The sequence below is a fragment of the Trachurus trachurus genome (genome assembly GCF_905171665.1).
Source record: "Trachurus trachurus genome assembly, chromosome: 2".
In the NCBI taxonomy this organism is placed as follows: Eukaryota; Metazoa; Chordata; class Actinopteri; order Carangiformes; family Carangidae; genus Trachurus; species Trachurus trachurus.
Genome location: NC_139914.1, coordinates 6,615,401 through 6,643,153, shown reverse-complemented (window position 1 = coordinate 6,643,153; position 27,753 = coordinate 6,615,401). Strand labels below are relative to the sequence as shown.

The 27,753-nt window shown below is 42.4% G+C and overlaps 2 protein-coding genes across 2 annotated transcripts in view; both read right to left on the bottom strand.

Moving 5' to 3' along the window:
- Window positions 1–7,522: 7,522 nt before the first annotated feature.
- LOC310997947 (uncharacterized protein) lies at window positions 7,523–9,472 on the bottom strand (the record flags this gene model as incomplete). The annotated part of the gene is made up of 5 exons (XM_083987799.1): window positions 9,205–9,472; window positions 8,795–8,884; window positions 8,277–8,404; window positions 8,013–8,174; window positions 7,523–7,753 (listed from the first exon to the last, which is right to left on the bottom strand). The coding sequence occupies exons 1-5, from the start codon at window positions 9,269–9,271 to the stop codon at window positions 7,523–7,525; spliced, it is 678 nt and encodes a 225-aa protein (XP_083843925.1). The 5' UTR covers window positions 9,272–9,472.
- A 1,928-nt stretch (window positions 9,473–11,400) lies between these two features.
- Window positions 11,401–27,753, bottom strand: part of LOC311000599 (FERM and PDZ domain-containing protein 4-like) — a gene marked incomplete at both ends in the record, with an annotated part of 38,427 nt that continues 22,074 nt past the window's right edge. The window contains 14 exons of the mRNA XM_083991338.1: window positions 11,401–14,771; window positions 15,196–16,221; window positions 16,724–16,862; window positions 16,983–17,165; window positions 17,258–17,347; window positions 19,838–19,964; window positions 20,463–20,599; window positions 20,976–21,095; window positions 22,032–22,163; window positions 22,730–22,837; window positions 23,382–23,486; window positions 24,877–24,922; window positions 25,668–25,770; window positions 26,748–26,899. Coding sequence (XP_083847464.1) covers window positions 11,401–14,771; window positions 15,196–16,221; window positions 16,724–16,862; window positions 16,983–17,165; window positions 17,258–17,347; window positions 19,838–19,964; window positions 20,463–20,599; window positions 20,976–21,095; window positions 22,032–22,163; window positions 22,730–22,837; window positions 23,382–23,486; window positions 24,877–24,922; window positions 25,668–25,770; window positions 26,748–26,899 — 5,839 coding nt within the window. The remainder of the gene's footprint in view (window positions 14,772–15,195; window positions 16,222–16,723; window positions 16,863–16,982; window positions 17,166–17,257; window positions 17,348–19,837; window positions 19,965–20,462; window positions 20,600–20,975; window positions 21,096–22,031; window positions 22,164–22,729; window positions 22,838–23,381; window positions 23,487–24,876; window positions 24,923–25,667; window positions 25,771–26,747; window positions 26,900–27,753) is intronic.

The following is a 27,753-nucleotide window of genomic DNA, read 5'->3' as shown; positions in this document are numbered from 1 at the left end:
GCCTCTGTCGTTTTAAGACTCCACCAGCAGCCAATGTACTGTCCATCTCTGTTGCTTTTCACTCACTCTCTCACACACAACACTCAGAGCAGAGTGAACTCACAACGTTCACCTGTGTGGCTGCTACTATTACAGGGTTAGGGCTAATATACTGCATTTCAGTGGGATATGGCAGTAGGAACTGTGATTTATTTTAATTAGCTGTCTGATTTTGTTCTTTATTCATGCCCACTGTTTGTTGAAAAGCACTCTCAGACAAAGCTTTTTTCACTTAAAACATGACTCCACTCTATATCAAAAAGGCAATTAGGCAGCGACCACTGTGCCTGAATTTTAAAAGCCAGTGTGACAGGAAGTAACTTCCACCAACCAACTCTACCCTTCCAACACAAAGATGTTCCTGACATGATCAGTTCAGTGGAGTCTATTATTCAGCTCCAGCTCACGTCTTCTTAACATGGCATCTATTTTCTTCCTAAACAGGTAGACAGTAGTAAACGATAACCAAAAGGCCATGTTCACGATATTCTCAAATCAACAAATGTTTTCAAGCTCCAGGACCTCAGTGCATACATGTACATCCTACAAATTATTAATATGATTATGATCACAGAAAATGTTTATGCTGTTAATACAGCCACAGCTGAAGTGCTATTGAAGACGTTTAGACTTTAGACTTTTATAAATATTCGTGTAAAAGAGGCATATAGCTGTACAGTAATTGGGTTGCAGAGGAAGCAGTAGAAACTTTTCTGAATGTCTTAGACAAAGTTTAACAGAAAATGAACAGTCTTTGGATGAATACATGTGACTGTTTAAATGTGCATTTGCATTCTTGTCTTGTCACTTTGGCCCCGGGCTCAAAGCAAATGTTCCTTGCTGACCATCAATGGGTAATAAATAAATAAGCAAACAGAATCAAATGTGAATAATAATAATAATTGTATGCACCAAAGAAAAACTCTGACAACCTGGAACAACTGTTGTCACTGTTTTGCATTGGGACATTTTGCCTTGTAGCGTTTTGTCAGCTGGATAGAACTGGACTTCCAAGGCCACCTTGGGAGAGAGAAGCTGAGGGAGGAAGACAGCAGGTGCAGACCAGGACAGGAAGAGCAGCCCAACTGGCAAAGCCAAAAAAAAAAAAAGAGAAGCAACTTGTAAAAATATCAGGCTTGTAATTAATAACTTCAAGGATGTTTAACGTCTTCTTTATTCATGAGCAGCTGCTCCCATTGACCTAAGGGGCATGCAGAATCAACCTGCACTTTAAACATTTGCAGTTGGGAGACTAGATTTTAAGAGTCAGACATTGTAAAGTCATCTGAACAGTCTGACATGATTAGATTTGGCAGTGCCATTACATGGTCATTTATTTTCTCAGAAACACATCCTGCTGAAAGATGATCACTCTTTGTCAGCACTCAGATATATTTTAATTAGCTCCAGGCCCAAGTCACATAAACAGCTGAGTCCTTGGCTTACTATAAAGTGCATCCACCTAAAATATCAGCCAAGCTACCAACTGGACCGCAAGTGTGTTGAGGGTCGAAGAGAGAGAAAAATAATGAACGTTTGGGCTGAAACACAAACAGACTGTATTTCCCTTAGCTAGCAGAAGCTGAATCCCACTGCAATCTATATTCAGAGGCCGAAGAGAGAGATTGATCAGTGGACAAAAGTTCAGACCACAGGTTCAAATAAGACTTGTGACCTTTGTTACATGTAATTCCTCATCCCTCTCTCTTCCATCTTTTCTGCTTCTCTTCACTGTGCAGCATCTTACAAAAGGAGCAATACCAGCTATAAAACTAGTTATATCTGTTTGTGAAACTGTATATTTTGATTCCAACTGGACTAGAGCAGAGCTTACTCATTTCTCTCAGTCTCTGGAAACCTAACAAATTGCTTTGTTCTGTTGTAACTGAGAAAAAGAAGAAGAAGAAGAAAAACTCAACCACTTTCAACCCAAAAATATTGGGCTCACTAACTGGAAGCCAATGCTAAACATAGCTTGACTCCAAAGACTCAAACAACAATGAAATAAAAATTGAAATATTGTTAAAAAACGGGGTGGTTTAAGTGCTCCAGTGTGCAGCTTTGAAGTGCAGTCAACAGAGAGAGCTCTGATTACATTTGCATGTTTCAAATGTGGACCACACACTGCAATCTCTGAGGAAGAAATGGGAAATGATTGTTAAATGGGAATTGTTGATTCTATGACTGTCACTTGACTATAGGACTACTGCAGTGTTTTAGAAACAAAACAGACCACTCTCGTTAGCAGGCAGCCACTTAACATACCTCAGCATTCAGACTGGAAACAGCTAGCATGGCTTGATGAATTTTCTGAATAGCACAATGTTCAGTAATGAATAACAATGATAATAAATAATGTCTGATAATTCATTTGGCTGCCAACTTTGTACAACCAAGCAAAGTACCCCGCTGAGGCTTTATAAGTACCGAGAATACTGCTGGTTCACATATTCCACTATATCCACTATATTCATATCCATGTGATCATTTCAAACTGGTATTAAACATGCTTGCTGTTCACGTGCTCCACTGTCCCACAATGCAACACAAAAAGTCAATGGGAGAGCTGCTAACAACTGCAAAACATTATAATTCAGTGTGAACAGCAGTGAATAAAGAAGACAACAGAACAGTTAAGTTAAGAAAACTACACTAAAACACAAATTCAAGCTTCACTCAATTTTCTTTTTCTGGACAATTCACCCACATGCTATCCCATGAGCATAAAAACTGCTCCCAAAGGAGACTGGTTTCTTCCAGACTGCAACTACATAAGGACTCTATGCAAATGAGTACATGGTGTATCAATATGTACATTGGTTCCCTTTTGCAGCAGAGGTGTTTCCTTGTTATTGAATCAAAAGCACAAGTCTAACTACGAACATTAACAATGGTTCAGTTGCATTCAAGTGTCTGAGTACTGAGGCTGGGGCGTGCACACATTTAATGAAATGCAGCCATGATTAATGCTATTCATTACACATAGCTCTTTCTGCTGTGACATGTCAAAATGTCTGCCATGAAAAAGGTCTACTGTGCATGATGGCTAACTGGTGGCTTACAGGGACACGTAACTGGAATTAACCCATCATTAAAGTTATTACCTGTGAATTTCCTGAGATGACATGTCAAAATGTCTGCTGTGAAAAAAGGTCCATCGACTAATTTATCCCTGGGACAGAAACTACAGACAAATAACGGAGGCTTAACTTTCAGTCAGTTTCACTCTGATTTTAAATACTTTTTTCAATCATCTGTTTTTGTTGTACTGTAAATAAAAAAAAAAGATATACAAGCCGCTGATTGAATCCTTTTCACATAGCAATGGATATTCACCAAATCAAAGTGAACACAGCTCATTGCAGTGTATCAGTGGCATTTCCTTTCAGAGTGATAACTGCACTGGGAGCTATTAAAGCCAAAAACATCAGATGAACGCAAAATATTTGCAGTACATGTAAGAGATCATTTGGGAATGAAATGAAAGAATAAGTAGTCAGTCCATAACTTTGTAAACCTCTCTCTAGAAGCAGCCATGCTATTAAATTTTAAGAATATAAGACTTTAAAGGGCATCCCCACTACTGTGGCAGCAAGTTTTGTCCTTTCTGTTCTTATCAGTGTCCTTGGGACCTGCTCAGGTCTTTTGGATTTATCATTGTAATTCCAGCTACGCAGCATCAAAGTGCTCTCTTTCACTTGTCTTTCAGCTCTGTTTGCCCAAGCTGCAGCGACAGATGTCTGAATATCAGTACAGATGTCTATGAGAGGAATTTAGCTATGTTAGACCATTCAAGTCATGTACAAACACTCAGTCACTGTGGTCTCTCGCTGAGTTCCTTCTGTACCTCTCAGGGACTCGTAGTGCTGGTTTTCTATCCTCATAGCTAGTTAATTACAGCTAATTACACTCACCTGGCCTCCCAGGTGGAAGCCAGCCTCTTATTAGAGGCTGAAGATGAATGAAAAGCAGCAGCAGAATTAAAACCACCCATGTAAACCTCACTCTCTAACATGAGGGAATTAGTCGTTCCTCAGGAACACGATCCATCTGTGATGTTCAGGGCATTGTAGGAGCTATTTTGAGATGTAGTGTTGTAACACACTTTTTTCCCTTTTTTTTTTATACACCCAATTTCCTTTAGCGAGCCTCATCTGATTTCCTACTGTTTTTTTTCAGTCCCCTAAGAGCATGCTTGAACTCACTTGTGTTCCAATTCAGGTGCCACCTCTGTCAAAGTCACCACGCCGCGACTGAAAACCGGAACATAATAGGTCGCAAAGTTGTTTCATTCTTAATCAACCAGTTAGTGATTTAATTGTGTGTTCAGGTAGCTCTTGTCAACTTTGTTCCCCGGGCCCCCTAAATTATATTATCAAGAGACAGGGTGCCGGTTCTGCCTGTCACCCTGACAAGGATATGCCTTCACAGGTTGAACACAATGCAGGTGGACGGAAGAAAATCAACAGCAAAGGACGAGTAACAGCCTCTCCCATCTCAAGAATCTCTGCCTCTAGTACATTTAGTTTTAACATTTCCAGCCATGTCATAAAGAAACTTCAACACTTCTTCAGACTTCTTTTAAGAGTTGTAGTACTACAGCCTGCTCCTCCCCTTTCTGCATTTGATCTGTACTAAAATGAGAACCAGGGGATGTCCTAAGATCACGTGAAATAGCCTTTAGTGCTGAGCATTCTCTTTGCAGTGATCTGGAGATTTGCTTTTTTCTCGAGAAAGATAATTTATTGTGTTGTGATGATTGTGAAACACTCTTGAAGGCTACAACCCGCCTCGTTCCATTGTTACTTTTTTTCTGAAAAAGAAAAGAGACAGAGCAAGGCAGGGAAACAAGAGTCACTTCAGAGGGTTCTGATTAAAGCCAGTTTTGGTTGTAGCAGTCTGCAACATCATGAGCTAACCAATTCAATCTCCAATTTACAGATTAAACATCAACACTGTACATCTATAAGTGGGTTGGCTACAAATTATGCAAGTATTAGCTTTAACCATGGAGACAAATAATTGTATTAATCCAGGGCACTGTACCATTATAGCTAGATGCTAAGCCTATAGGATCCATATATAAAGTGATATTACTGCAATTTCTGTTTGAGATTGTGCACAGCAGGAAGCCTGCTTGTCAGCCAACAGCCTCTCGTCCTTTCAACATCTGAGCTGTTATCTTAAACCCTAAATAGCATTTAAAAAATACTCAATATTCACTCGACAGACTACCATGGCAACAGCTGTATTTCCAGTGGTGTTATCAGTGCTCCTCCACTGGAGTCTCCAGCCCAAAACCAGAGACCATGACGCCGGATGTTGGAAAACAGCGCAGCGTGGGCTCCACCTAGTGGTGAAAAATGGGAACTGGAGGAGAAGAGCTCACGCTGTCAAAACGGACACCCATCTGTCAATTGATCGATTAATCCTATTATCTACTGCTATGGGCCATCTTCAAGAAGCAGCAGCTGCCAATCAAGGTGCTCTGCAAACTCCACAGTGTATGCACTAGCTAACAGCAGTCTACTGGTCAATCAATACTGACAGTCAGTCAGGACACCAGGCAGAGAAAATCTAACCAAAATACAAAAACTACAGAGTGCACTGATGACACACAGAAGTGAAACCATTAAACCAGAGAACACACCAAGTAGCATCCCACTCGTGTAGAAAGGATGAATAAAATTAAATATAAAAATAAAATTTAAAAAAGCCTGATTCAAATGCACAACAATGAGATATCTTGAAAGAACTAACTGTCCGTTACTTTAAGTGCTGCACACTTAAATACAGAATAGGTAGCTTGACAAATATGTCAAACTGTAGCTAACACACACCGACAGATTTCATGTTAGATTACTGTAATGGCTCTGTTGTAGAATTTCTGTGAAATACTACTTCATGCATCTCACGTTTGAAGGTGTTGACACTACGATGATTGGTGGACTTCACGGTAAAATACACTGATAATCCTGACTACAGTACATGGAAAAATACAAATGGACATGCCTCTTTGCAGTAAAAAAAATCTTAACTTTATTTAAATTATGGGTCTATTTTATCAAAAATTTTCAAGTTTTCAGGACAAACAGCAACAGTGCAATAAGTGACAAAGACAATTCACCATCAAGACGTGACACAGACGACAGAACTACAGACAAAAGGACACAGCTTCAAGTATTGTGAACAGTAATAAGGACATACTGTGTATATACACACCCAGATAAAGCAACAAGAAAGGCCATTTTATACATTTTACATTTCATTGGCCAATACAAAAGTTATTCTATACAAATCCCTAAAAATATATACAGATTTAAATCACACAAAACATGTCTCAGTATGTGAAAGCTTGTCAAAAAGGAAAGTATCCTCTTGTAATAGGGCCATTAGGGAAACTCGAACATAACGCTTCATTAAGAATACATTATGACAAGTGATGCAACAAATGTCACACGAACACTTTCCTTTGGATAGAAATGCATTGTGATTAAATAAGAGGTTTTACTGCATTTCCATTCATTAGTTGTGTGGTTTATTTCCTTGGCAAACCTGCGTTATCTGGCACTTTTTAGATGTGCAGTACACTTTGGAAGAATACTGTAGTCGTTTCACAAACAAACATGAATTTTGTTTCTTTTTTTTCTTTTTTTTTACCCTTCACCACACGCAAATCATTTAGTTCATCTGTGAGGCACACTTTTCACATGGGTACAACCACTTGGTTTGAGTGTTCATCGTGTTATTTTGTATCCATGGAGGAATCACCTGCACATCCCATAATCCTCTGCAACTCCTGAATACAAGGCACGATTGACTGGCTGTGCAGCTGAGCCATCTTCAACCTGGAAAAAGAAACAGTGGTTTGTTACAGTCGGCTCCTGAAACATGTTCAGTGCTGCTGACCATGTTGGGTTATAATAAAACACAAGTCTGTAGCTGGAAAATTTACTCTACCAGCTACTTTAGCGTGTAAACAACCACCATTTTGAAGCTGTATCCAGTCTTAGTGCTACAATAATAACTAAGAATCACAATACAATACATCCAATGAAACTACCAGCTTAAGTCAAATAAGATGATGAAGAAAACAAGTTCCTAGTAAAGCAACTACACCCAACTCTAAGTTCCTTAGGGCTTGGTGTGCCAACCCAGGAATACAAGAGGAGTGGACTTACACTCACAGGTGGTGAGGACTCCAGCTGGTTTGCTTCAGATGAAAACTTAAATTGGCTTAAGAAATCGCCGCAGAGCGTTAGTAAACGCATGCATCACAGAATCTGTCGTACAATCTTTCTGCCTGGAAGTAATGACTCAGGCAAAACTACGGTGACCAGTTTTGAAAATCAGGTTGTTGTTCTGAAGGACATGGGACGCTGGCAGGAAAAACACTGTGGCCTTTCAAACGAATGAATAAAGCCAAAGTTAAAAACAGATGTGTGTATAAACATCGAGCCGTTCATGCAACAGAAGAGGTGTGTTACCTTCTGAGCAGCTCCCGTCCTCTGCTGGGTTCAGAGTGGTAGTGCTGCAGGGCGGTGAGGCTGTGAGCTGCCAATATGCTGTAACACTGCTCTCGGAGAGCGTTGTGGCTGTTTGTGTCCCACTGTGGCAACTCGCTGGTGTAGCGCCACGCCATCAGTGTGTGCTCCAACACGACGTCCCACTCTTTGTTCCTCAGAAGAACTTGGCCCCACTCCTGACACGAAACCTGAGGGGAGGATAAGGTGGTGAAGGATTAGTACGACACAATGAAACACTCACAGAGCCAGAGGGGTGTCCAACGGAGCAGTTTAATAAATCGTACAAAAATTCCCTTTATTAAAAAAAGAGCTCAATTAAAAAGAACAGTAGGGGTGTCCTTTAAGAGTCAACCACTTATTTTAAAAGTTTTAAATAAAATACAGCATCACTTAAAGAGATTAAGGTATTTATTTTAAATTCAAGGATCTCAAAAATGTGGTACTCACCTTAAATGCCACCAGGTGAGGATACGCCTTTCTGTAGCAGTGTGCATCCCTGTTGGAGCCGAACCGAGAATAAGGTATGGACCTGTAAACATTTGCCTTCTTCAGCTGCAAGTCTTCCTGGAGATACTTCAAGTCTGAGGCCAGCACCCTGGGCTCTTGGCTCTGTGACACAATGAAACACATCACATTGAAGGTCATATCATACACAGTGAAAGCACCAAGCTGAGCATGTATTTTATTGTGCTTGTAGTAAGTGATAAGTACCTGTTCAACTAAGATGAGGGATCTGATTAACTGTACAAGCTGCTGTTTGGAGAGTGGGGTTTGATGCTCGCCCTTGTCACAATGTTCCTCCAGTCTCCCACTCCACACTCCACCAATAGGCAGGTCCACTGCAAAACACAGGGGGTGTCATTAGGACAAAGAAACCACAGCAATGAGGGCAAGAGGAAACCAGCGTCACAATAGTGACGACAGCAGTCATTAGTTTGGCAAGTATTGAGTTTTTACCTCTGAAATAATCTTATTAGAGGATGGGCGCAAGGCCTGGCAGCTTTCACTGCTTTGCACATTAATTTTTATAACAGTAAAGTAAGCTTTTAATTTCCATAAAACTGAATGAAGGGGGAAAGAGGAGTGATAGGAGAAAAGAAAGAATACAAAACACCACTCCTCAGTCTTCACACCAGCCTTATTTTCCAGTTTGCCTCAGAGTCAGCTCACAAAACCAACCCCATGTTTGTGTAGCAGGTAGATGGACAATTAATTGACTCTATACTTACATGACTGCACCCTCCTCGCGTTTGCAGATGTGTTCTTTCCCCGTGGATGTGGAGCACTTAGGATTTCCAGGTAGGACCTCCTCATGCGAGCTGGTAAAAACATTTGAATTTTTTTTTTTTTAAAGTTGACACTTGAGGTGAAGGTGGCTAGTGTGTGACTTGGAGGCGCATAAACACACCGTGAAATGCGTGTAAATGTAAAATGTCGTCCACCATTGTGTTAAAAAGAAATACAAGTGTTTTCCCACGTTAAAGTTAAAACGAGCGGTCAGTTATCATCTGACTGTTAGTGGCTGTGGCGCGCGCGCTTGTGATAACATTAGCATGATAGCAAAGTGGCGCGTCGGGCACAAAGAGAAACACAATTTAAAGCAGTTTGACGCATTAATTGTTCAGTGGTTCATTCTTACCTGCAATTTTTGGTTGCGGGGCAGGTATTTCCACCAGGGCACGTCGTGACTGACACACAGCTGCCATTGTGACCGAGCGAACTGGTGAAGCCACGGAGCTAAGTACCTGCTAGTAGCCGTGGAAACTTTAAACCCCCACAGGGCGCGTAACAATAACTCCTCCACGGTGGTAGTAGTTGGCTTCAGCCGTGGGGACTCCTCTCCTCGGTCTGCAGCTTCTCCGGGGCCGTAAATGCAGCTTTTTAAGCCTTTAACTACGAGACAACTAACTTTTGTTGAATTTATCTAAGTGCTACAAAAGCTCCTTGCACTGTTGGCGCTGCCTGTCGAGACGCAGGTGAACGGGAAACTAACTTTTGTCCGCCAGTAAAACGAAGCTGCTACAGAGAGAGAGGCGCGCGACACGAGTTGCCGCGCGGGCGTGGTTTCACTGCAAGCGTCAATCTGATTGGTCAACGTCGCTGCATGCGTGAAACAGGCGCCGAATATGCTAATGAGGTGATACCCGCCACCACACTCCTCCCCCTCGTAGATACACGGACAGATAGACAATAAAGGCGCGTGACCTCAGGCACTAGTCATTGTAGTGTTACATTTTTTATCACATTGCTCCCTCATGTTGCCCTCAGATGTGTCACTATGGCATGGACAGGGATAATTTTTTGAGGATATGAAGCATAAACTGCATGAGGTACTACACTCTCTCTGTGTCCTATAAAACTCAACTAATATTCATATTATTTTATGCTGTCAAACTCTGAGGTGGAGACTCAGATTATTAGGAGTGATATTATATCTGTGAATCAGCTATGAGAGTGCAGGTGAATACAGTTATGTAAAACATCCTTCTATATATAACATCAAATGAGGTCTGAAGTAGACTAAGAAGCTTGAACTCCAGTCTTATTAACTGGCACTAGTGACTAGATATAGATATGACAAGGGGGAAATGGTTGAATGTGCACGCATGTTACATTTAGTAAGAAAAATGGATGGTTCAGTCAGAAAATTCAGTTTTAATATGAACAGCCTGTCTAAAAAATCAAACTGTACGCTTTCAAAGTATCTGTAAAATGTATTTTAATAGGTTGGTGGATTATTGAAAAAAACAAACAACAATTTCATTTCTTTTCAAGAGACATGACTGTATCTTGATACATGGTGTGGAATAATTAATAATTCAAGCACAGAACTTATTCCAAAACAGATGATAGTGAAACACAAAAATTAAAAAAACAAACAAAAACAATTAGATATAATTAAAACAGTCATCGATCTGAAATATGTCTTAACAAATTAAAATGTCTTCTAAAATGTTGTTATTATAGAGTATTATAATTTTATATATTTAGCTTTTCTGGGGAATAGTTAATAATTTACTGCTCATTATTCTTATCAGAAAATAATCTAGGTGATAAAATATGAAGCAGTGATAATGCAGTGCAAATTCAGTCTCCCTGTATTTTCAACATTTCAACAATTCCCCCTCATATCTTGCAAAAAACTGCACTGTTACACAACAGAGTTGAAATCAGTTCACTTTTACACAGTCATTCAGAAATTTAGCATTTATATTTAGCATGTGAATAAAATGGTAGCAACGGTTTCCTCACTGGACTTACAGTGGCACATTTCATTTATAGTTCTACGGGTAAATTATTATTATTACATTTATAAATACCTGTAGTAAAACTGCACTTTGACTGATTGAACTGAAAGTGAATTCACCCCAGCTCTGTACAATATTAGAGCAAATTAAGATGAATACTCAATGGCTTCTTGAAACTGCTACGGCAAATAATATAATTTATTGTATTTATGTACATTATATACATTTTTTTCAATAACTTACATAATGCACAGGTAAAAGGGTATCTATTAGGTACATCTCATATTACAAAGGTCTGTGACAGTATGGCTTTGTAAATATACATTACAATATTGTCATCAGAAAAGCAAGTGCAGTCAGGATAGACTGCCTTTCAGCATCTTCAACATCTTTTCAGTGTGTGTTACATAACTTAAATGGTAAGTTTAACTGCAACAAGTCTTGCACTTTGTGACATGGAGACTGTCCAGACCTAATATGAAAAATATAGCCTACGACTTCTTCAGCAGACTCAAAAATAGAAAGATGCTTAAAGACAGCCTGGTACTGACTGTGTAGGCCACACTATAAAGCATAAGGAGTAGCCTCTACTTGCTAAGCAGCGTTTTAAGGGAGCGGGTGAGTGCGTTAGCAATGGCCGACATGGTACTGGAGTGGCGGACCAGGGCTTTCACGCTGTGCTCCCCTGGCGCTCCCACTGTGGCAGTCTCAGCCGCTTTGAGCAAACAGATGTAGTTCATGACGACCTCATCGACCTTGGCCACGACCTCCCTCTGTTGGTGTGAGCTGGACACTCCCAGACCCCTGACCAGACACATACAAGCTTCACAGAGACAGCACAGCACCTGGAAGCTGCAGGTCACAGCCAGCAGCATCTCCTCAGGACTACCGTGGGCCTGCGCCATCCTCCGGCACGCCCGGCCCAGTTCTTTAGACTCCACGGAGAGCAGCTGCTTGAACTGGGACACGTCCTGGATCGGCATCTGGGGTCCACGGTCGCAGCGACCTATGCTGGACCTCACCAGCGCAATGAGCTCGCTGGCGTCGCGGCGGACGTCAGTGAAGCCGGATGGGAAGCCGTACATGCGGTCTTTGAGTGCATTGATGCGTGCCAGGCGGTCACTGAAGCTCATGTTATTGAGGACTTCTCCATACAGCTGCTCCCCAGCTGCATCCACCGCTGAGCCGCAGGGCAAGATGGCTGAAGCTGCAGCACCATCATTATTAACATCATTCCCACCGCGGCTTCGTCTGGGCCTCTCCCACTCGATCTCATCCTCTTCACCCTCACACTTACGTTTGAAGAAACAATAGCTAAAAGGCCCGTTGCACCTCCAGGGACTGGTGTCCAGTTTTTGAGAGCCCTTCATGTGCTTAGCGTCTTTCTGCAGTGGAAATGCCACAGATGCTCTTCTGCTGTCGACCCTGTTGCCTGTCGACCAGCATGTGTGGGAGGATACAGAACCTTGGGAATAGCTCTTGGAGAGCCGCTTCCTCGTCGGCCTCCGCTGCACTTTGGTCTCACCTTGCTGGGGCACGGATGGCAACAGGGGCTGCTGGCTCCGGCTTCGAGTGGGCTTCTCAAACAGAACCTCCACGCTACCAGAACCGGCAGTCACGTTGCTGGAGCTGCGTTTGAGCTCCCTGCCCCTCTGCAGGCTACTGCCGAAGAGATCCGTCTGCGGCAGGGTCGGGGGAACAGACTGAATGTGGTTCTGAATCTGCCGGGACTGGATGCAGTGGATGGAGTCCTGTGAGAATCCTGAGTTGCTGGAGATGGCGTTGGCTTGCGCTGGCAGAGACAGAGGAGGAGGAGGTGGCGGCGGTGGGGGAGGAGGTGGTGACTGCGGGTTGGGAGTTGGAGATGCAATACAAGCTCTGCCGGTCGATGCCTGCCTGATAAAAGCTGACGGGTGGTCCCCCCTTCCTAGTGAGATGCTGTTGAGGTCTGCTCGTTGACCACTTACACTGGGGGCAGCAGAGAAACAGAGAGAATCATTAGGACGAGAATGAGGAGACTGACGAACTGCATGCTTTGCCCTCGGGTCTGATTTTAACCAGTCCTCTGTGCTGCCGCTAGGTTGGCTTCTTGACCGAGGTGGGGGGCGGTTAGTGGAACCCCCACACTCGCGGTTTCCACCTGCGATGAATCCCCCATCGCGGCTGATACAGCCCTCTGTCTTATAGAGAGACAGGAAGTGCTCTGGGTCCAGACCGCTCCTCTCTAGCTCGCTCTCCAGGCCGGAGAAGGAGCTCCTCCTCTCAGCCGGGACCGGCCTGAAATCTAGACTGTCATTAGGTCTGTGAGCATGCATCTCAGGACTTCTCTTGAGTTTGGCAGGAAGTGTGGCCGAATGATATGACCGTGGGTTTTTACTCGCCAGCTGCATGGCTGCTGCGTTATGCATTGCTAAATTTGGGCTGAGGAAAGGGGATGATACGGAGGAAGGCATACATGGACAGCGAGCAATGGTGTTCCCCCTATTCTTAACCATTTCAACAAGCTGAGGGTTGCTAGTGATAAAGCGCCTGGTGTCCTTTTTCACTGCGCCTCCCATCCCAGCACTGTGCAGCTTCCCTCCCTGATGCATCTGGCTGACAGTCAGATAGTTAATCAGCTGTCTGTAGGCCTCGCTGCCTTCCTTCTGGTTCAGCCCCTTAAAACAGGCCTGTTGTTTAGCATGCAGATCATTGTGGGCCTTTTTGTTTCCAGTACCTGTTGTCTCTTTATGCTTTGACAGCGTTGCCGAGGAGGGGCGGCCCGGTTCGGCCCCAGCAGCAGGGGGGTGAATGTTGGGGAGCATTTTCCGGAGGAGGGCGGGGTCTGCATGAGGGTGGAGGTCTTTTCCCTGAGAGCTCTGGCCAGGGAGGCTGTGGGGGGCTCCAGCCTTGTTGTCTTCGTAGTTTAGCACCCTGAGTAATGAGGAGGAGGAACTGGAAAGAGGGTGCCTTTGCAAGTGGTGATGTTTTGATTCAACCGCACCGGGGCCAAGTGGCGAGTCAGTTGGGGTGGCACAGGCACTGCTGTTGGTGCTGGCACCAGCATCCAGTGATGAGCACAGAGAGCCCTGCAGTGAACTGTGGGCTTCTCCTTGCAAACTTGAAATCCTTTTCGCTAAGTGGTACTCACACAACCGTGCAACACTCTGCTGTCTAGAGATGGGCTGATGGTCACTCTGTATGTCTGATCCCTGGTCTGACCCCCCTGATCTGGACTTTTTTGCTGGAGACAGCAGCGATGCTACAACTAGGTGTTCATCTTGCTCAACAGTTGCAGCTCCGTTGTCTGCACCACAGTCCCCCAGGTTGACGACGTCCAACAGGCGGTCAGAGGTAGCAGAGGAAGGGCGGGGAATTCTGTGATGGTCGCGGGGGAGACTGTTCACTCCGAGCCCCTCCGCTACTGAGTTTTCTACCACAAAAGAATTCTGCCTTCCTTGACTTTCTGCTCTCTCACAGAATGAAGTGCGCTGGTCTAGATGGCTGCGACTGCCACCGCTCTCACCTCGATGCCCTTCCCTTGTGCTGAAGGTGTTGTACTTCCCGCTGGAGTCTGCTGACTTTTTGTGATGTTTCCCCCCGGGTGTGGTGGAGCTTGGGCGCTGCAGAGTGGATGACAGGTTAGTCTGGGGCCTCACCTCTAAGCAGTCTGGTCCCGACGCTGCCGTGTCCAACTGGGGGCTCCGTCTCGGAGGAACTGCTGGAGGCTGAAGGTGCCGTGTTGGACTGCGGGGCTTCTTCTGTATCGTTCCCCCTGTGCTGGGGGAGACGGGGAATTCAGTTTTCTCCTCAAGCAGAGGTTGGTATCCCTCCCTGGTGGCCACCAGCAGACGCATGTGGCTCTCACTGAGCCTGTGTGTAGCAGCCAGCTCACAGATTTCAGTCATCTCTGAGGAGTTGGTCTCGTTGCCAGAATCTGAGGACGACTCTGGGCTGAAGCCTCGAGATGTGTAAACGCCTAAAATATAAGACACAGAGTTAAATATGGGTCATTCAACTAAAAGTTAACTACAGTTAAATGTTCATTGTAGTAAATATTAAACAGCTTTGAAATTGCAGTTAATGATATACAAATGATTTGTATTCTGGTGTCATGATTGTGTTTTGGGAGTCTGCTAATTTAAGCAGGGCAAAGGTGACAGAGAATTAAAGAAAGAAAACAACTTGGGGCAAAAAGAGCAAATGGTTACAATGCAATTATTCTTTAACTTTTAACATTTTTGATAAAACATGATTAATGGTCTAAATCATACCAATGACTGAAAAAAATGAAAAGAAATGATTTATTTAGGGGGTTATCCAGGGTAAAAATGTCTGAACTATTTAACAAAGACAGGTTGACGGTGATCAAACATTAGTGTATTAGTCAGTATTTAACAGACCTGGATTGTTACTGCTGGGTGGTGGTGGTGGGGGGGGCCTCTGTTCAGAGACAGTCAGAGCCTCCAGAGCCTGTAGGGTATTCATGACCGAGTTCTCCAGCCTCCTCTCCCCTCCCCTGCTCCCTTCCCCCTCCCCTTGGGTCGGGATGGCGTCAATGAGTGATACTGGGATGTCGTCATTGTCACATGTGCTCAGCGGCCTTCCCTCGGGTACCGCGTCCTCATCCGAACTGTCCCGAAAACCTGGTGGCGGAGCTGCGATCGCGAGGTTGAGCGTCTCCAGCAGTGTGTCATCTTCGTCATCGTCCACGGCGTGGTCTCCCTCGGGAGGAGGGAGTGACGTCAGGTCGATGATGTCATCAGTAGAACCAGAAAGTGTGAGGAAGGTGGCTTTGCCGGCTGCTGTGGCCAACCCTCCTCCTTGGTTACCGCAGTTTTCATCCCCGCCTCCTCTCTCGTCACCCACCGGTGTCCCCCCAGTGGAGTCTTCCTCACAGGAACCATCGTCATCGTCCTCTGCATCATCCGTGGTGTCACGGTAAAACAGATCCCTCAGCAGCGGCTCCTCACCACCTTCCTCACTTATAATGTTACTGTAGACGTGTGTCAGACCACTGAACTGGAACGGGATCCTGTCCTGTGACCTAAAGTCTGTGTTGTTGTGCAAGTAGAGCGGTCTGTGCTCCGGTACCTCGGGGCTCTCCAACAGCCTCTCGTAGCCTAAGTTCTTAGGCTTGTTCAAGGGTTGGTCCCCCCCAAAAATAAACGACACTTTGGCACTACGAGGCGAGTCTTGAGGTTTGTGTCTGGTGGCGGGGGGAAGAGGAGGGGGCAATGGACTTCTCCGTGTCCCAAGGTCTCTGTCAGGGTTTTGGGGTTCATGGAAGTAAGGAGAGATGCTGTTCTCTCTCTGCACATTGTCTGAATACTCAGAGTCCCTGTTGTAGACCTCGGCCTGGTTGGGTGAAGGCTCCTCATTGTCTCCCAGCGATGTGCTGTACGGCCACTCCAGGACACGGTCCTGACCTGCAGACAGCAGCAATACAAGGTTTGATTACTTTAAGCCTTTTATATTTTACGTTGATTAAATTTTAAAGGAGCTTTTTTTCCCTGTACTTCTGAGTGCTCTCCTTCAGGGCTTTGAGGGTTTGTGCAGCACTGTAAAACATACATTTTTAAGCCATTCAATCTACCCCTGAGCCCCTCTCTTTTAAAATGAATCAAAGTGAGAGTGTTCATCAAATTCTCATATTTTTTTTATGGAAATGGTTAGTTTATTATATATTATATATTTCCTCAGTGTCTCATGGACAAAAGCTCAAATTCTGCCCTTCAGACTGAATTTTATTGCATTTAAAATAATAAACCTGAGCGACATCTTTCACCAGAAAACAAAAACAAAAAAACACCTGATATACACATTTTTAACTACAGCTGGCATGACTTTCTCAGAGATGAGTGATTTCTTTTTTTTTCTTAAACATTACACTATCTCACAATTACATTTCCTACACAGTTAATTACTCACCAGCGTCATCCCCTCCAGTGCTGTTGCAGTGGGCCATGCTGAAGATGGATCTCCTTGAGTCCACTAGGAGGCGATAGTAGCCTGCTGTCAGACAGGCCAGGTTCATTGCATCACTTGACTCCATGATCAGTGTGATGGGCTGTAAACAGAAAAGCCAGTGAAAAGAAGCAGAGAAGGAAATGAATGGGAGGAAAGTCATCAGATGCTAGAACTGGTTAAGGACAAAATAACTTATGCTTTCAGGCAGAAATGTGCTCACCCTGACATCCAGAACATGCAGCTCCAGCCGGACGTTGATGTCATCCTCGGTGAGGATCTCGATGCGGTTAACATGGCTGAAGTCGGCCAACAGGGCCACTAGGTTTGTGCGGGCGTTGATGACATGACTGATGCCATAACGTGGGCCCACTAACAGGGTCACGTCTGTCTGTTTCTCCCCTTGCTACAGAAAATAGAGTGAACACATTAAGACACTTAAATATAATTCACAAACCAGTCATATGTGAAGATTTTGTCATGAACTAACGGCCTTACCAAAAGTATGGATTTGAACTCCCTCCCTCCGTACAGTCTGAGTTCACTGAGGTACCTCAGGTAATGCACCTTGGCCTGCAAAGCAGTCAGCTGCACAGAGAGAAGTGAGATACATCAGTAAGCATCCAAGAAAAAAATCACAACCTTGTCTTCTAATGTCAGGATATAAAACTCTCAAGGCGTTTTGATCTGGACCAAATCCCATCATTTCATTTAGATCTAATCAAAATCTGAAGCTGCTCTGCTCCACTGCTCTTTATGGCTTGCTCGTATGGATGTGTGCCTCTTCAGCCGTTTAGGGTCAATGGGATTTTTGTTATTCAAATATGGATGCCTGAAAAGTTGGTCTTCCTCAAAGTGGTGATACTTCTACCACTGTGACACATGGATACACCCAGTTGGCATATTTGAAAATCTAAATGGCATAACAATTAAAAAAAAAAAAAACAGTTAAGAAAATGACTGAAAAATAACTGAAGGTATGTGTGTATATTACTTTATAACCACTTTCATATTCATCAGACATAGTACAGTGGTCCACCCTCTGTATAATCAAATCATATTTTATCTCACTATCAGGAACAAAAACAGAAGGCTAATGGGATGTCTGACCTTGCTTGCTGAAACCAGACATTGCTATTAAAAAATAATTTTGTCTCTATGAAATTCTTGCTCAGTCTTAACCACATCTCCTCAACCAAACTGGGTGAGCAGCTTCTTTTGATGGAAGCTGTGTGATAGCCCAGAGAGTGTAATGAGAAAGCTACAGAGCCCCTAGCTTTCTGGTGCGCACGCAAAACGTTCAGGTGCTCACGCGAAAGTTTCAGGTGCACACCTGAAACTTTCACTTTGCGCACCAGAAATGTTTTTTCCCCCATGTCCTTTAAGGGGTTCTGTAGAAAGCCGATTTGGAGCATCAACAGTTTGAATTGCGTGTCAGTTTATTGGTGCGGCTTGGCTTTATTTCTCCCTAATGAAGAGACTGGCACTGAGAATACAAATTATTAACCTGCTCAGGCTTGGAGCAAAGAGATCAATAGCCTTCTAGTTTGATTACATTTCATACACACATAAATATGAAGCTCAGATGTCAACTCTTCAGCCATTCACAGAGGAGCTTTAAACATTAAAAATAATCAGATAACCGCAAATGTTCTCTTATGTGTCCTTGACAGGGGGTTAATATACAACTATTTACTAGTTTGGCTTAAAGAATAGAGCAGCACTATTACAACTGCACACTGGTAGAAAATCTTAAAAACTGGAACATTTCATAGAGAATCGGGATGTCCTATAATGATGTGAAATAAAGTTATCTGAGAAGAAAAAAGACAAGAGTCTGAATCACTCAGTTAAGTCGTACACAAGCTGGGTTGCCGAAAGATCTGTCAACTTGTTATTCTGTGTTCTTCCCGCTGTAACAAATCCCACAAAAGGAGCACAACCAGCGATGTGTTCTTTCAGTACTTTCCAAACTTCCCTGCCCTCTTTGTGGTTCTCAGCCTGAAGCTGCTTCGTTCCTAATGAGGATGTAAATCTTAAAAAACTGGGTCAAAAATATGTTGTGTTATACTTGTACTAATAAGCTCCAAAAACAGGTGGGTACTATTAGTTCTCAAAAATCCAGAGTGATAATATTATTCCATGACTGATACACATTTGGTGAGCATAGCAGTGGTTTAGTGTATGCAGGACCAACCACACACATCAGACTACACCCAATTCAACGCTGTGGCTCATCAATGTGCTTTTAATAGTAGCTTGGAGAGAAATGGAGCTGTATGGCACAGAGAAATAAGCTCAGTATATCATTCATTGTTGGCTATGGTCCATTCTAGTGAGAGATATAAAACTACACCGGCTGCAATGGCCTTATTTTTGTGGCCTCAGCATTTGTGGTGGCAATACATCAGTTTGAGAACTAAAGAAAACAACTAAATATATAATCCTATATGAATCAAACTAAAACATCTCCTAAATTGATTTCCACAGCACAATTCCATAACGTGGGCCCATGGCTCATTCATAATTAGAGCAGGACCCCACAAGTGCACTAGTTGACGTCATATCCACACATTTCAGTGTTTTGTTTTGGCTCTGCTGCAAACACAGACTAAACCAGCACCGATATGCACTTGCTGCTAACCCCATTAGTGTGACAGCTGACGGTAAATCACTAACTAAAGAGGCAGATTTTGCAGTGTCATTCGGTTCTGCTGTATAACTCAAAGTTAACGCAGGTGTCAGAGAATGAACAGAGCAGAAGTTGTTTGTTTTATGACAAAAACTTTGGTTGAATTTGGATCAGTGGCCCCTGACTGTGTGTGTGAATATGAATATCTGATTATGCACACAGCTTGATAATGCATTTCGCTTGTTATCCACATTATCATTCAAGGTCTGGCTTGACAAAGGGTCTTAGGGTTGACAAGGGTGAGAACCTTTACAAGGTTGAGCATGGCAGCGCTGCTATTTTAAGCTATTGCGTCAGAAAACTGGGAGACAGTGTGTTTGTGCGCATATGTGTGTGTGTCAGAAGTTTATTAACAAGGGCAAAGAAAGACAAACTGAGCTGCTTACTTTTTTCCCTGGAGGCACGAGGTTCTGGTTGGTTTTGAGGATGTGTGTCAGAGCCTTCTTGATGTTTTTCTCCTTCATGCTGGACAGCACGACGGGAGGCAGGAACACAGATAGACCCCACTCCTTTCTGTTGAGTGGAGATTGCTTTATGTTTAAAGTCCCCCTCGGAGGAAAAAGTACTTCCACTGGACCTGGAATAAATACTCGCAGAGGCTTAAAATTGGATGTTTACTTTCATGCAAACTGTCAGTAATTAAACAGAACTCTGAAACAACTTTCTCTCTGTCAAGGGCTTCCTCATTAGAAATCATATTAGAAGCTGAGCTGCAATAAAACCGACAGAATCTCCTCTCAATAACCTGCCAAGCAATGATGATGATACTGTGAACGGAATGTTAATTTCCCAATATATCTTATTTTGTCCATAAATCATTGACTATATTCAAGCTCGACATTCATTCAGACACAATAATTAAGGTGACTATGTGTATATGACTCTGGACAAGTCCTGGACAATAGATGTGATCTATTATTTAACCAGCAGACTGTCTCAAGCCAGTGAGAGAAAATAAGATGATGAATTCATTTTTCTTGATAAACTCTTGTGAAGAAAAAAAAAACTTACTGAATGTATTTAAGGGATACTTTCTGGCTCTGTCTGGTTGTCATGGTGAGGATGTACATCTGCAGTGCAGCCAGTCGCAGCGCAGCATCGTATTTCAGCTCCGGGCCGAACCGTTCGAAGACCACATCGTTACAACTCTACGACAAGGAGGACACACAGTTACACAACTTTTTGTTGGCTTGTAAAATGAAGTCCATGTCTCTGTGGAGCAACGTTAGCAGCAGTGCCTCCCCACTGAGTTGAAATAAGTCGTTCTCAACATTTGTGGCTTGAGATTCCTTCAAAGGGATAATGTTTCCTCTCCCTGGTGAAGGAAGCACAAAATGGTAAACTCTGACAAGAAGAAATGACTTACTCTCCTTCTCTCAGGCTGTTTCATTCGACTAATTATCAAAGAATTCTATGGGGGAGTAATTTATTATTTCACAGAGACGAGAGCGAGTTTATTTCAGGACTTTATTTGCAAATGAGCGTCTGCACCCCTCTCAAAGTCGACTGGCTGCTTTTGCTCACCTGCACATAGAGGTATTCAAACGCCACAGCATCTCTCCGGAGTAGCTCCACGGGATCTCTGGGCACGAAGCTGATTCTAAAGAAACACTTCATCTTGTCAGAGCCGGCCCTCCGGGTCACCTGGGGTCACAGATGTAGGAGATAGCAAGGGAATGAAAAACTGCATAGATTAATAGAAAACAGAAAAAAGAAACAGATAAACTAGAGTAAAACAGAAACTGCATATACTATATATCAATAATTCAGTATTGAGAGTTTAGATTCAGTGTAGGACTCAGTAATCTATTATATATCAGTTCTGACCAACATCTACCACAGATACCAAAGTAAAGATGCTCCACTACACTGTTATTTCTAATGCATTGTCATGAAGCTGAATCCACTGGTTCCAAGTAATACATCTATATGTCAAAGTGTTCAGTCTCTATTTTTTTAGATGATTGAGATGTTATCATGTATTTTACAAAATCAAATATTTAACAGGAAAAAATATGAACATTATCTTTTGCTCCTCTCCTTGTGACTCCTCAGATTGGTTGGTTTAAAATGATTTAATGTCGTCATCTGCGTCACATTTTTCAAAACATAAATTTGATTTTATATTTCTCCTCCATATAGCCGTCACCAGGACTGACATTTAGGTGTTTACAGTGTAGTGTGTGTTTCATCAAGCATGACACAGAAACATGACTCTTATTCAGCTGCCATTGTTTGTGCCACATGCAGAGCCTCAGATCTCAACTGTGTGGTATGAATATTAAAATTGTCCCCTTGTGATCCCACAACCTCATTAGAATGGAGCGGGCATTGTGGAATAATGTGCGTGTGTCGTATTTGTGGGGTTTGTGATTGTGTGTGTGTGTGTGTATGTGTGGTAGAGTAGGTGTAATGCGAGCTGTCGCCCATGCTGTGCCAGTGCTGATAAATGACACCGGGGTCCGAATACTGCTGGAATACTGAGCAGGAATGTGAGTGTGTTTGTGTATGTGTGTGTGTGTGTGTGTCAGACACAGAAAAGGAGACAAAGAAAGTGAACAAGGAGAAAACAGCTCCTACCTGAGTAAGCATCTCCTGTTCATGCAGGAGAAGCAGTTTGCTTCCAGAGCCTTCTGCCCTCTGCTCCAACATGAGGGAGAAGTGCTCGATGCATTTGATTGACAGCTTCTCTTGCAGGGTCAGGATCACATCCTGAAATAAACAAATGCACACGCACATAAGCTGAGTGTACAGCTGCTATAGTTTTCTATTTTTACAGGAATGTACTGCAAGTACCACATACGTATATCATAAAATCTTTAAATAAATCACTTTGATTACAGTTATTATTAAACTTCTGTCTATATGCAGCTGTCCTCTGAATCAATAGCAACAACGGCAGTGAACTGTTCATCGAAGGGGTAAGAGAAAAATCAATAATATCTATCAGTATTAGACTAAATGGCTCATTATGGTGGCAATAATTAGAGAAAAAAGTCTTGTGCACGCTGGGAGAAAGCGGGCAATTTAACATGTCAAATAATCTGAATATGTTCTTTCCACCGAGCCTGAATAAATAAGATTCTCAAACAAATGGAGCTGAAAAAGTGATTGAATTTCATGGTCTGTGTGAAATGTTTCAAGACACACTAATTTGCACTCTAAATGAATTTCCCCCCTTGTAATTATAGATGCAGCAGAAACTGCTAATTTTGTTGAGTGTGCCTTAAGCGTTGGAGCAAACACACACACACACACACACACACACACACACACACCTTGATAGAGGTACTGCTGTCAAAGCGAAAAGACTTTGTCTGCCCGTTCTCCAGGTAGACCTTCAGGACATTTGGCATGAACAGAAGAGAATTGTCCTTCACCGGGTTCTGCAAAGGAGGGAAATGATCAGTGTTCTCATTCTGTGCAGTTGAAATTAAATTTGATGAAATTTCTTTGTGCATTTGTTTTAACCAAACAGGTGAGGTTTCATATATGAACATTTTTTAATGTCATGTTGCAACACGTTTTTGTGAGTGTCTCATCTATCTGGCACACTGAACTGTCTGTCTTATGTGTTCGGTGGCAACCACCTGGCATTGCCTTTATAAACTTAGACTAGATTTTATTGTCATTCAAGATTTGTAAACTATATAGTGTACAAACAGAACATTTTTTTGTTTCAGTGGCCCCAGAACAGCGCAATGGAAGAAAGAATAGCATAGAATAAAAATAGGCTAAGGAGTATAAAAATATAACTAAAAGTGCTAACATAGCAGCATGGTGCAAGTGCAATTAGTTTACATATAGGTCATACATAAGCGTGTGTGTGTGTGTGTGTGTGTGTGTGTGTGTGTGTGTGTGTGTGTGTGTGTGTGTGTGTGTGTGTGTGTGTGTGTGTGTGTGTGTGTGTGTGTGTGTGGTAGAACTGACTGGAACCTGGCCGTTTATAATGACCTCCTCTGCAAAGCGCACTTTGACCGGATTGGACTTGAGCATGGCTTTTTTGGCTGCACTGATGAACGCTGATTTAGGGGACTAAGAGGCAGCCATCCAAAAAGAGAGACACACAGAGAGAGAGGGAGATAGAAGAGGGGAAGAGGAAGAAAGAGACAGATGGAGCGAGAGAGATAAAGAGAAGCATAAACACATGCTCAAATAAATAAAATTAAAAAACTGTTTTCCAGCACGTTCTCTCAACATTTAATATTGGAAAGTCAACATCTTAAAATTGGGAAAAAGGCAAACAGGGTTTGAGTAAACAAACCTGGTGCAACGCAAGAGAAACTTAAGAAAAGCGCGGTGCAGGATGAATTAATATATATCATTGGAGGCATAAAGAATAATCATTTCATTCCCTTCAAAGGAAAAGACTGGTGTTTTTATATATTTTTCCTGAGAGCCGCCAGTAATTCAACCAAGAACAAAGCAAAAATGCATCAGTTCATCTCTCAATATTTTCTGACTCTTGAACCTGTTGTTTCCAAAGACAATGGACACTGTAGATTTTAGACTTTACTTTACTTGTAGATGTTGCTCAAGATTCAGAAAATACTGCATTTAGTTTATAGATTCATGCACAGTTAAGGCTTTAGTGATAGTTCACAGTAACAGGATGATGCATATTGAATTAACTTACATTAACAGCGACCATGGCAACAGATGCTCTCAAAACATATTCTCTTTATTTTCTAGACTTGTTATTTTGCTCCATTTTATCACATCATGAACTAAAACTTCTTGACCTTCAAAACAGTCCTTGAGAATCTATTGCTCTCATCAAACAACAGTTGACATTGACAACTGGGTAAATCAATCTGAAGATGAACATCATGAAATTGCAAAAACATCCCACTGTGTGTTTAATAGTTTCCGTGCAGCAATCGAGCTCTATGGGACAGAAGAATTATATAAATATGGCAATTTACAGTAAGTAGTTAGGGTCGATTCAGCATGGCCTTTAAATGGACTTTGTTGAATTAAATAAATACAGTACAGATAGTACCAGTCTTATCCTCTAAATGCAGGAGAGTTAGAAGCTGCAAATCTACAGCTCAACCAATATGCTTTGAAGGGCAGACAGTGTCCTTTATGGATAAAAGATCTAAGAATTCTGGCAATAACAAAACCGCTGAGACGTCAGACATGACTCATCATTATGACCATCAACATTATATAAAGTTAACAGGTATTAATGGATTCAATTTATTGTTTCTTGTAAATGGGACCTACAGGAGAAAAAGAGGCCAAAATGAATCCTTGTATTCAGACACTAACAAATACATATACACACAGTAAATCTTCATATCAGCTCATTTTTGGAAAACTGTGTCCGATACATACAGTCCTTGTGATTTGGTCCAAGAATTAAAAAATAATTTAAATAATTAAAAAAAAAAAAGCTATTAGCAAGAGCTGATCTACTCACAGGATACGGTTGGACAACAGTCAACATAATGGATTCTTTGCAGCTCCTGTAACACGAACACAGCAAATCACAGAGTCAACAAAACCACCATGAGAAACCAACAATCACAATGGACATTATGGCAGATAAACAACAAGATCTTGATTAGCTTCAGTGAAATGGAATGAGACGCCTGTGGCAATCGCACTTACAAGAAGAGGTGGTCGAAACCAGATGCACACACACATACACAAACACTCCTGCTCATTAGTTTCCCATTTAAAAAACATGCGACAGCATTTACTACAAACAGAAACATGATTTGACTCAAACAGCAAAACACTTTTAGCTCTTATTATTATTCTGAATATGTATTATATTAGTGGGACCAACAGAACTGCATCAACTAAGCATTAAGCAGACGAGTGGAAAGCATTGCAAATTCTTGGCAAGACGTTTTGTGCAATTAATGATGATTTAAAAAACAAATGAATGATAATAACTTTGTTTAACTGTGACTATGGCACTGACAGATGTTTTGTTGTTGTTGATTTATTATTCTATTATCGAACCTGCCAAAAGTTTCAATTTAAACTGATGCAATTGGAGAATAGAGTTTATTTTATTATTTTATATTACTTGGATTTGCCACAGACACACTATTTTGAAAGAGAACACATTAATGGTAAAAGTGAACTGTTCCTTTCAGGTTTCTATTTCCTTTGGATCCACCACTTCATTGTCCTGAACTGCACTATTGCAGCTGTTATTGACTCGGACCAATCGCAGATCCCAGAGGATTCTGTATCTACCTGACGAGGTCGATGACCCGTTCTCTGGGAGCTGAGCTGACAGGTTCATCGTTGATCATGATGATCTCATCGCCTGGCAACAGCTTCCCCTCTGATGGACCACCTACACACACACACACATACATGTACAGGAATATATGCAAACCAGAAGTAGTTGATCAGTCAGACAGTCAATGAACGAATCAGTGTGTGAAATGTGTGTGTGCGTGGTGTAAACAGTTCCACTTTGTTTGTTTGCCTCCTGTCATATGAAGTAGGTGTGGACATTAATCTTCTGCTGTGGTTTCAGTAACATGTATTCCCTTCCTCGGCCAAACACTTGAAGTAGAATATTCATTTGTTCAATTGTCTGTTTAGAATTCAGCGCTGATTGATTATTGAATCGCCGAATCAATATGTGTGTCTGTGTGGCCACTGGAGCTGACGTCCAATAGGAATCTGTAAGTAGTGGTATAGCAGTAATTTGGTAACCAGCCAATCAAACACACTTAACAATGCATCCAAGGAAACCGTAATTTGTATTCATTTACTTTCCTGCATGGGTCAGTGCCACTGAGCGGTTCAATCCTAGGCCGGAGCAGCAAACAGTCTGCATGTTCCCCTCTGAACAATCATTACAGTGACTGCTCACACTGATCAACACACTTCACATGGTGAGGAGCGACTAATGAAATCACACACATAAGTTGTTTCTGTACACTAGAAGCTTTCTGAAGTAAAATTGCACATTTAAAAATGAGGATGTGTTGCTCTAACATACAGTAAAGCATTAGTGAAAGTGCAGGATGGAGAGTGTTATATAAAAAAAATGCAGAGAACTGGCAGTGAACAGAAGAGAAGAGTAAAAAAAAAAACATTTACTGTCTTTAATATGAGATGGCAATATGAATAAACTACATGATATTAGGTTTGAATTGAATTGAAAATACAACACAACTCTGATCTGGCTTGACATATTATTTCTTTTCCCCTTTTATAAACTAGAGGAATGTTCACAGTGTGAACTACTGAGTGATTTATTCCATCAAATATATGATTTAAAGCCCAACACTTCTACAGACATCAGAGGCTGACACGCACCTGGCGTGACGGAGCGGACCACCACTGGTTTCTCGCTGCCGGCCACAAAGCCGAAGCCCAGGACTGGGTCCCGTCTCATCTCCACCAGGCGAGGGGCAGGTGGAACCCCGTCCAGGTGAACCTCCTCCAGGGAGCTGCTCTGGGACACTTGGCTGGAAAACACAGGAAAGGAGGCACACAGTGAGTAACACCCAAAATATCTATTTAGTCAATGAAATAACGGGAACAAGGACATCATACAGATGACTCCAACTTAAAGCACAGTTCAGACAATTTGCTGCCTACTTAGCCAGAGCGATCTGCAATGACTCAGCAAATAGTGACAAGACATAGATGGTAAAAGGCCAGACAGATCAAACCCGTCCCAGTGGCTAAAAGAAGGCCTTTTAAAGAAAATGACAAAGCGCACATTAAAATGCGATCAATGAATTCATTCCTACAGTAGAAATAGTTCTAACCTAGATAGATATCATTACACTTGGAATGAGTGATTTGGGCTGTGCTGGCTGCTGTTCATAAATCACAGTCCTGGCTCAGGTTTGGTCATTAGCACAACATTTTATGCTTGAGAGCCACATAAAAAAGGAGAGCACGGGTCCTGCATTCATAAAATCCTTGGAATGTTCCACCTGCAACGAAATTGCCTCTTACATCCATAAGAGTTTGTGAGCTATTCCAAATAGAAATGTACCCACAGTTTTATTTAGTCAAATCCATTTTTATTCCTCTTACTTTTTCAGTTGTTTTTGATCACTAGCTCTCTAACAAGGTACATGACAGCGGTTCACCTATGGACATTCATAACATTACAAGACAGGTATGTGGGGTAAATGAGGGGGGTGGGGCTCAATGAGCAGTCAATGAAAGCATGAAGCTTTGCAATCAACATCCAAACTTTAAAGTTTGATGTACCTCACAGCATCAGCAAAGGTGCCGGTGTTTTCCAGTGACATTTCCTGGTCTACACTGAAAGTCTTTTATAGGCAACTCTTAAGTTTAATGCTCT